Here is a 10478-nt window from a genome sequence, read left to right on the forward strand (position 1 = left end):
ATCACCTACCTCCCCAGCCGCGGGAAACCACCACCTCGGCCCGGGATCCCTTCCAAGAGGAGGTGGGAGATTTTGCAAAGCCCTTTGAACAACAAAGGCCACAGGAGCGATATTTCCTCCTGGGGGCTGACCGCCCAGTGGCTCCTTTATCTTGGCAACCAGGCTCGAAGAGCCATTCTTGGAAAGAGCTTGTGTGGGGCGTGTGCGGGTACGTGTGAGCATGAGCATGTGTGCACAAAGCCATTCTTTGTTGCCGTCCCCACCTGAGCAGGCTGGCAGACCTGGAAGCCTGAGTCCTTCATAGGTCACCCCATCCATCCCCTAGCCTCCACGGAGATGTACTGGGCAGCCAGCAGGGAAAGGACCCCTTCTTTTTATATGTTAAGATTCTCCCAGAGGAGAGAGCTCCAGGAAACAGGAGCCCAATCGATGTCTCAGGAAGAATGCAGGTGAGGTTAGGTTGTGGTGGATATTTCACCACATGGGACAGATGAAAGGGGATTTAGTTTTTTTTAGAAGGCTCAGGGCACCTCACCCAAGGGCCTTGCCCGGGCTTACACAGCCCCTCTGGAGGCAAGGCCTACAAGATAGGCTGAAAGGCTCGCTTCGTTCAGGCTTAACTTCATTCAGCCTGCTCTTCTTGACAAGCTGACTAGAGAAAGGCTGTGTAGCTGGTAAACCCCAACCTACCTCTTGCACTGGGGGATATGGAAAAAGTCCCTCTCTGAGCCTCAGCCCCTATTTTTAAGTTGGGCTTGGATTTGAGTCCCTCCAACTGGACTAGGTGGAAGGTACGAGTGTACAAACAGGACCACTGTGAGTGGCTGGAACTGAAAAAGGAGTTCTGCCTGCCTTCTCACTCCTTCTCCCCCGTTCCAGCCGTCAGGATCCTGCCAAGCCCAAGTGAATGAACAAGGGTGAGGGTGGGGGTTACTTACTGGAAGGCCAGGTCTGTGGATGGTCTGGAGATTCTTGCTGCAGGTTCTCAGAATAGACATAGACATTCTTTGGGGTCTTTAGTTCAGTCCTCATTTGGGCAGGAGTCACTAAAACTCAGCCCCCGCCCACAAACCTGCAGAACGGGGAGCTCATCATCTTGCAGAGCTGCCTGCTCCCGGTCTGACTGTTTGGATGTTCTTCTTCACGTGGAGCCAAAACCTACCACCTCCTCGTCAGGCCTGGCTTGGGTGGGGGGCACATCCAACATGTCTATTCACACTGTTTTGGGGTGTCCAACCAAACTGGACCCTGAGAAACCTCACACACTCAACGTGCCCTTTCCCATCTCTCTTTGCTCCTGCTGATCCCTCCTTCTGGGAAAAGCCTATTCACTTTTTAGAAACCATCCACGTGCTACCCTATCCAGGAAGTCTTTCTTGATTGCTCCAGGGCAGGGCAAGCCCCTCCCTCTCTTGACTCGTCTTGGCCACCTTGTACAGTTCTTATCCACACCCAGATGGAGCTCCCTGAGCAGTACTTGGCACAGCCCAGAGCCTGGCTAAGCATTGGTGTTCAACCAACACCATACTTGTTTAATTGAATAGGAGGAGCGGTGTGAGGAACTAGCTCTGCCTAGGACTTCGGGAACCTGGTTCCTGCCTGGTCTTGCTGTCTGGACTTGCTGTGTGGCCCTGGCTTTTTGGGAGCCTCTGTTTCCTGCGTAGAGTTAGAGGGTAGTCTATACTGGCCATCTGCCTATCTCAGACAGCTTTGGTTTCTTTATGTCCTGCTGGGTCTTTTCTTCTGTTCGATATTTGACCCCCAGTTTCCTCAACTGTTCTATCCAGGACTTCTTCTCATGCTGGGTGTGCCCAGCTGTGGGTGCAGATCGGGCTTAGGGACATTCGTGTGGCAAAGGCCCAGCAGCGGCCCAAGGAAGTGGTATGACAGTGTCTCCGGAGATGGAACCCAAGGATGAATGAGCAGCCTCTGGCCATGCAGGGCCTCTCCCTTTTCTGGTCCGTCTCACTCCTGGCATCCTTAAGAGATGAGGCTGGGCCTGAGGCAGAGGCCGTGGCATAGCCCTCTGTCTCTTCCTGAGGATATGGCCCTGTCCTGGCACAGGCTTTAAATCTTTCCTCTCGGTCTTGAACATCAATGTCCAAAGTTTAGGGACCATACCCCAGTCTTTATAAGGTGGATGGGAAGGGCCTAATGTTTATTGAGCACCATCTATGTGCCAGACACAGAGCAGGCACTGGGTTTACAGTGCCGAAGGAGACAATCACTGCACTCAGGGTGCTTAGTCCTTCTGCAGAGAAAGACAAATAGATAAATGATAAAACAAATATATTTGGGGTACTGATTAAAGTTACAAAAAACTAAAATAGGGACTGGGGTCGGGGCTCAGTCCATGGCTGGGGTCATGGTTCAGCCAAGGAGACAGACGGAATGACCGCACCGTTAAGACAAAGATGACCAGACTGATGGACAGCTAGGTGGACAGACAGTGAGGAAATAGGTTGGTAAGGGCCTGGAGGCACGACCTAAGGCTCCCAGGAAAGATGGGGTAGGGAGAGGAGGTAGGATCTATTAAGCTGATGACTCCAGGCCCTAATCCTGTGCCAGGCCTAGGAGAGTAGTGTGTGTAGGGGGGAGGGGAGCACCCTGCTGGGGTGTAATTTCACGCTGGAGGGCCTGATGGGGCGTCCCAGGGACTGATCCTTTCTGGATCAGAAAACCCACTTCCCTTTGTCGCATGCAGGGCGATTAATGCCTTAACCCTTTGTAGGCTGGCCTAGGGTCCACCCTGTCCCATCTTACCTCTAGTATCTCGAGACCTAACCCAGAGGCCTCTGCCTCCAGCCTAGCCAACTCCTGGATCTGGTCTGCAGGGAGGGAAAAGCTGTAACTGAGGAAAGCCAGGAGAGAAATTCTAAGACAATTTGTCCAACGCGTCCCTGTTTCCAACTTCCCAAGGCCTTTTTGCCCCTAGAGAAATGAGCTTCTCACTCCATCTGCAGGTTCTCTTACAGCTCAGTTCAAGTCCAATCCTCTTCGGGAAGCTTTGGGTCTAGTTTAATCCATGACCACAGCCCCCCACTGCCTCTCAGGGGAGACCATCCCACTAGCAATAAGCAATAAAGCCATAACCTCCTAGTCCCACTGACCTCTCGATGAGGAATGAACACTGGCCGTCCCAGGAGGCCAGGTTCCCTGAACGCTCACAAGCCGTGACTACAGTAACACCCCACAGACATCCCTGGACGTTTTGTTCAATGGTGGCACTCCAGGCCTGGGCAGATAGATCATCACAGTCCCTGCCTCTATGCCCTCCTCTCTTGTTCACTTCCTCTCTCTGTCTTGTTTAAAGACCCCCAAGGAAGTTATCTTACCTTCTCTGGCTCCTCCCCGCACTCCTCCTAGCTTAACTTCATTGCATCCCGTGTCAGCTCTGCAGCCTCTCTGCTCCCAAGTTTCCTGGGGTGGGGGAGAGGGGCAGGGACTGGGCTGGACCTCCTCTAAGCTCCCTGGGTCTCTAAAACCCCAGCCCCATTAAAAGAAAGTCCCTAAATGTTATTTACACTTCGAAGTCTTAAAAACCATTAACAAAAGCCACTTAATTCAATTATCTTCCTGGCTGGCTCAGTACCTCAACACAGGCCCAGGCACTCCCTTGCAGTCCCCTCAAGTACTGTCATTGTGTCAGGCTAAATGAGGTAAACTGAAACTGAAGACCCTGTCCCTGAACAGGTTGTAAGGGAATTTAATAAGCGTGGTGAGGGACCAAATGAGGTGCCTCTGATAGCCTCAGGCTCGGTATGTCTTCGCGTCAGCGTTTTGACTCTTGAGCCGCCCCCTCCTGCTGGTTCCTGCCTGGCTCTGCCCCCCACCCCACCCTGGGTGCCTCCCAAGGTGAGCCAGAGGCCCATGGGCCTGGCAGAGGCGAGCTTGGCCCTGTAGGCGCAAAGCATCCAGGCTGTACCCTGGGTAGGACAGAAACTGATTTGGTGGGTAAGCCCGGGGGAGGGGCTGTATGGTACCTTGCGGACCTCCCTTTCACACTCACCAGACCCCAGAGACGTATGGAGAGACCTGATCCGCACCTCTGTGCTCCTGTCTCATGGGCTGCTGTCAACCTGGGGCTGAGGCCTGGCTGGTGCCACTTTGAGCATGATTCACTTTTTCTTGCCTGTTTGGAGTGACTGGCCAGTGAACACCCAGAGCGAGAGTGCTTGTCTTCCTTCCAGGGAATAGGGTGGGGACACGGGGCCCTCGATGATGGCCTGGCCTGACTCTCTTCACACAAAGATCACCTTCTCCTTACATTTTCTCTACAAGGTAACAAGGGTTGGAGCACAGCTCAGTGAGCAGAAGAGATTTGCCCAGGTTCCATGGGTGTCAGAAATGAGATGGAAGAGGCTCCCAGCCTAGAGGTCCCCCAAGACACACAGGCAGGCAGGAAGGTCCTGCTCCAGAGTCCCAGGGGTACCTGGAGAAGGCCTGGATGCCCTTCTTCCCTCACATCCTAGATAGCCCAGAACTGGCCTTTCTCTGCCTGGCCTCTCAGGGGTTCAATGTCCAGGAGTTTCTATAGCATTTAGAGACTCAGAATTCCATCTTTCCTCCCTAAAAGTGGCTCCAAGAGTCAATTCCTTTTGAGGCTGAAGCATGGCTTGACAAGGGGGCCTAATCTGGAAGGTCCCTAAGTCAATGGGGCTGTTGGGGGAGCAGGTCTTAGGGACCAAGGCTCAATCTGTGACCATGATGATGACCATTCTTTGTCCAGGGGCAGGGTTCAACGTATGGATCAAGGTCAGATTTCATGTTGGGACCAGATTGAGGACTCTTTGACCAGCATCAGTCCCAGTCTGTTATCAGAATCAGAGTTCAGTGTATCGATCAGGGTCAGGGCTCAGTCTGTAACCAGAATAATGGCTTAATGTATGTCCATGATAAAGGCTCCGTCTGCGTCCAGGTCAGGGTTCAGTCTATGGACTGAGGTGAAACTCAGTCTAAGATCAGGATCAGGGCTCAGTGCATGAACCAGGCAGGGTCAGGGCTCAGAATGTGACCAGGATCAGGCTCGGACCAGGACTCAGTATGGACTCAGGCAAAGGTTCCAGTCTATGACCAGACTCAGGACTTGGCTGTGACCTTGGTAGAGGCTAAGTCTGTCTAGGGTCAGGGCTCCCTCTGTGATAAGGTCAGGTTCCAGGTTTGTAGGTGTCATTTAGTAAATTTGGGTAACTTAACACCCTCGGCCCCGCATGTACACCTAACTCCCCACTCCTCCTATTCCTCAGGGCCTTGACCCTCAGAAAAGCAAAAGGCAAAGTTGTGCAGTCTGGCTGCGCTGAGTTGTCTTTATCCCCTGTCGTGTGCCCAGGGTGCCCTCTGGTGGCACTCTCTAGCAGTGTCAGTTTCCTCAGGCTTGGCCCAACCCTCTGGCCTTTGCCTTTTAGGAGCTTGGCTCTGAGGATGTCCATTGATACCCATCTAGCCAACTCTATATTCCTGCGTCCCCCCACCTCCTCACACAGAAGTAGAAAGCAGAAGTTGGCCGGGGGAACTCTCACAGACATAGGGAGCTTTTCTACCTTTCTGTCCAGAGTTGGGCATCTTGATAATTTTCTATTACAGGGGATCTGGAGTCTCAGCCGTGGGATAAGATTAATGCCTTTTACTCATTCAACAAATACTTATTGAGCACTACCTTGTACCAGGTGGCACTGAGTGCATAGCAGTGAACAAGACAGAAGTCTCAATCTCTTGGAGCTCATATTCCAAAAGTTCATTTCTCCCGAATCCCCGATTCCTAGTTCGCAGACCTCATCAGCAAGGCACGGGCACCAGCAGAAGGTTGGGTGAGATTCAGAACTGGGCAACTTGGGGTCCCCTTCTCTCCCCTGGATTCAGAGGTTAGACTAGTCTAGATTCTGAGTTCCATCCTCCTCTCTTCCCATGTCTCATCTGGACTCAGGGCTTAACCAACACCCCAATGCCAGTGACTTCTAAGTCTGTATCCCCAATGACCTCTTTCTAGAACTCAGGGCTGTAGCTCCAGTTCCTATATGAAGCTCCACTGGGCTAACAGACCTTTCATCTTATCATAGCCCTTGCTTTTCCTTAGCCATACGCCCAGCTGCTCAAACCAAAATTCTAGAACTTTCTCCCAGATTCCCTTCTTTTATGCCTCTTAAACTCTCCCAACAGGGAGACCTCAAAAGTGAGTGTAGAACTTGTCCACATTACAGCCAATACTCAATCCCAGCCTGAGCTTATCTCATTGCAATAACCTTCTAACCCACCCCATTTCCCCTCCTGGCCCTCGACACTATATTTCCCACATAAAAGACAGAGTGATCTTTACAATCATAAATCAGATCATGTCACTTCCCTGCTTAAAACCCTTGGCTCGCATCTCACCGAGAATAAAATTCCAACTCCTCACCTTGGCTTACTTAGCTTTATCTGTGAACTGAGCAATACACCTCCTCCCCACCTTTGCCAACTTCATCTCCCACCCCTGTCTCCACAACTCTGCTTTCCCGGCCTGACACACGGAGGCCAAGTCCATTCTCACCTTAGGCCTTTAGCACTGACTTTTCCTGAGCTTGAAATATTCTTGTCCTAGACCTTTGTTTGCATGGCTGACTTTTGTTAGTCTGAACTCAGCTTAAATGTAATCTCTCAGAGAAGACCTCCTTAGCTATCTGAGAAGTCCCTCTGTTAAACCTTCCTATTGTGATTTTCTGCACAGCCCTGCCCATTAGCTAATGTATTTTGTCTTGCTTCCTTATTTCTTTATTATCTATCTCCTCCAAGTAGAATGTAAGCTTCCCCACAGCTTATTCATCACTACATTCCCAGTGCTGGGCACATAGTAGGGCTCAGGAATTATTTGTTAAATCGATTAGTAAAAAATGGTCCTGAGTGACTGCCTTTATTTCTTCAACTAAAAAGAGAGCAAGGGGATCTGAGTTTCTGGCCCTTAGTGGGATCCCTCGTCCAGGCCATCAGTAGCTCCCTCTGGGGAGTAGGGTTCACTGTGTCACCCTTGAGCACCTCCAGGCCCTAAGGAGCACCCTTCCTCTCAGAAAGACCAACTATGTGTCTTCCACTGCCTCAATTCTGAGTCTCAGGGCCAGGAGGGGGAGTGAGAGGATTTAGCCCTTATCCCAGGCTCCTCTGCAGTGTCCCCACAGGAGTTGCCAAACCCTGCTCAAATTCCTCAAGGTCAGGGAGCTTGCTGCCCCTGTGGTTTCAGAATCATGTCCTCACCTTCCACCTTCAGAAGCCTGCCCCACCACTGGTCCCCTGGAGCCTACCTGGGAGGGGCCTACAGAGTTTTGGGGACAGAGCAATCCTCCATCTTCTCTGTCAGTGTGAGAGGGGGCTGCTGTTGGGCCTTGCTGGCTACCCTAGGGTAGTACAGAGTGTGAGGGGAGGCGTCCCCCAGTGTGGCAGGCCTGGAGAGATATGTGGGGTGGGGGTAGGGGGATGCTAGGGCTGGCTGATTGAAAAATGGGTCCTAGGATATTTTCTGGTGTGCCTATGGAAAGGGAGGGAACACAGATGGGACCAATGATGACCTTCAGCTGGGGGTGGCAGTGGAAACGGGACTACAGGGAGCTAATGTCATGCTCCTCCACCCTGCTCCCATTCTATTCACTTATACCATTGGTCTGTGGTTCACTACCTTGAGCACTTATCACCTGCTCACTCTTCTTCCTCAGCATCCGGGCTCCCAGACAGGATCTGGAACTCTTCTAGTGGGGGGAAAAGAGGAAGGAGCCCTGATGGTGTAATTCCAGGCCTCTGCCAACAAATGGGAGAGGGGTTTGGGCTGGGCTTAGCATTCCAGAGCTAGAATCTGGGGGTGCCTTCAACTAAGAAGGTGGTGGGAAAAGGGTGAGCCAGACCCCACTCCCAGGCAGCATCAGCAGTGGCCCCTCGCCTCCTACTCTACGAAGGCAGCAGGTGGCGTCTGAGGCTGCAGACCAGTGAACCAGGGTGGAGACAGGATTGGAGCCTGAAGCAGGACTGGAGCCTATGGAGGCAGCCTTCTTCACACACACACACACACACACACACACACACACACACACACGGTAGGTGCAGGAAAGTGCTTTGAGAAGAGTTCATTGCCTCCAGGAGCTAAATGTTTCAAAGGTTAGGGCCCATCGACCCATGTGAATTAATAGAGATGATCTGCTCAACAGCTACTGGGATAGATTCACTCCTCTTCAGGTCAATGGGAGGGGGAGTAAGAGGCTGAGAGGGAGTCAGAGGAAGGGAGACAGAGCCCCAGGGCTGGTGGGAAGTGCCTAGGTCCTGAGAAGAAGAGCAGCAAAGCCCACCCTGGAAAGAGAAAGCCAGGCTGATGAAGCCAAGAGTAGATGACAGGGAGTCGCAGCCAGCAAGGGGTGGTGGGCCAGTGTGTACCACCATCACTGGGTACTGCTGGCCTCAGTTTCCCCCCGAGTCCCCAGCTCCCTTGCTGCTTCTTGCAAGGCAGCCTCCATTTCTCTACCAGATGTCCTCACTCACCTGGACAGAGCACAGGCTGAGCTCAGACTCTGCAGGCCCAGCCAGGCCAGGAGAAAGGTCTAGGCTTTACATAGCCCTGGAGAGCCCTTCTTTCTCACCACTCCCACTGGGTGACCCACACCTCAACCACCACTACACACACACACCCACACACTCTCACATGCATGTATGATGACAGACAGTGTCACCCAAATACTCCCACGTTCCCCATCTCACACACGTAGCCAGGCAATCACCCACAGGCACACTCACATATTCATCCAACCCCCCAGTTCAACACATCTGTTTTCAAGGATATTCACAGGCACCCCCAGTCTCAGACAGTCTTTTTCACAAAAGACTCCTCTCCTGTGGGGCCCCTTTCTAGGTCTCCAAGAGGATGAGAGGACCTCAGAACCCAGGGTGCTTAGCCAGAGTCCCTGCAGTCAGGCCCTCCCTCCTGAGATACACCACTGCAAGGGATCTGACTTCAAAAGAACTTTACTGAGAATCGAGGCACAGTGGAATGCACAGTGAGGGACACACTGAGACTTTCAGGGTCAAAAGAGCCCCTCCCCACTCACCCCTGATGGAGCCCCAGCCTCAGCTCCCCTTGCTCTAGTTAGGCATAAAGGGTGGAGTGTGCTTGACCCAGCTCTACCTTAGGTACTGTCTTGGCTAAAATCAGACACCCCCACCTAACTCATTCCAAAAGGTCATGTTGGTGTGGAGACAGGGAGGGTGGGGAGGAGCAGAGCGGGGAGCCGGTGACTTTTCACAGTGTTAAGGGGACAGGAGAGAGCCCAGGCTGACACTGCTCTCCTTCTCTCCTCTTCCTCCCGCCCCTTGAGGGTGTGAGCCTTGCTAGTAGATAGTTAGCCCCTCTCAAAGTGGCTGCGTTCAGTGCCCAAATGCCATGGGTGGTGGTGGTGCTAGGGAACCCAGGTCCAGAAGCCCCGTTTCACCAAGCCTAGGGAGTGAAGTAAGGCCTGGCAGACTCCGGCTGACTCCACCTAAAGGGCCAAGGCACTGCTCCTTCCTGGGGGGCGGTGCCTCCACACCATCACCACATTCTCCCCTCCAGAAGTTCCAGAGATGGGACAGATAAGGCCACCTGTGCCCAGCACCCAGCCCTTATGAAAATTTCCATTTTCTTGTCTTTTCTTTCTCCTCTTTTTTCTTACACGGCACTGAACAGAGGGGCCCCAGACAAGACCCGGTACGCTAGGGGGCGGCGTGCTCCCGGGGCAGGTTGAGCCGCACAGTGTCGGTACGCGGCGTGTAGGTGGCTGCAGGCATGGGGGCGTCTAGGGCGAAGGGGCCGGGGCCGGGGCTGGAGCGGCCAGAGGACGCGGCCGAGGCGGCGGGGCTGAGCTGCACCGCGGTGGTGTCCTGCGCCGTGCGCTCGCTGCTCTCCATCTCCAGCGCCACGGGCCCGGCGCCACCGCCGCCGTGGCCCTGGTCCTTGGCCGCCGCCGAGCGCGGGCGGGCCGCGGGGCCGCGGCGGCTACACGCGCAGCAGGCCGCGAAAAAGCCAAATGCCAGCACCAGCAGCGCGGGTCCCACGACCAGCGGCACGTTGTGCCCGGACACGGAGGAGGCGAAGGCACCCACCAGCGTCACATTCACGCCTGCCAGCAGCACGCACAGACCGCAGGCGCAGCACAGCGCTGGCGACGGCAGGCCAGGTAGCCGGCCCTGGGCACGGCCCGGGGACGCTCGTGCAGGGGGTTCTTGGCTCTTTCCTGCCGGCGGCATCGGCCTAGGAACACTCATCAAGATCCCTCCTGCAGCTGGCCCGGACCAGCCCCCATGTCAGCAGCCGAGCTCACAGTCGTCCTGTGGACACAGAGCGAGAGGGCGGGGTCAGCAGGGCACCTCAGCTTCCAGCCCCACTCTCAGTTTTGGAGCTGCATTCGGTGCCTGGAAGTGCAGAGGCTATCTTGGCCAGCCCCCTGCCTCTGCCTCTGCCTCTGCCTCTGCCTCTGCCTCTGCCTCTGCCTCTG

General features: G+C 54.0%; 1 protein-coding gene across 1 annotated transcript; it reads right to left on the minus strand.

The window, feature by feature from the left end:
- Positions 1-8983: 8983 nt before the first annotated feature.
- On the minus strand, positions 8984-10243 carry TMEM275 (transmembrane protein 275). The gene has a single exon (XM_039883132.1). The coding sequence runs from the start codon at positions 10228-10230 to the stop codon at positions 9697-9699; it is 534 nt and encodes a 177-aa protein (XP_039739066.1). The 5' UTR covers positions 10231-10243; the 3' UTR covers positions 8984-9696.
- Between the last annotated feature and the right edge of the window lie 235 nt (positions 10244-10478).

This window comes from Pteropus medius, unplaced genomic scaffold (assembly GCF_902729225.1).
Source record: "Pteropus medius unplaced genomic scaffold, Ma_sr-lr_union100, whole genome shotgun sequence".
Lineage (NCBI taxonomy): Eukaryota > Metazoa > Chordata > Mammalia > Chiroptera > Pteropodidae > Pteropus > Pteropus medius.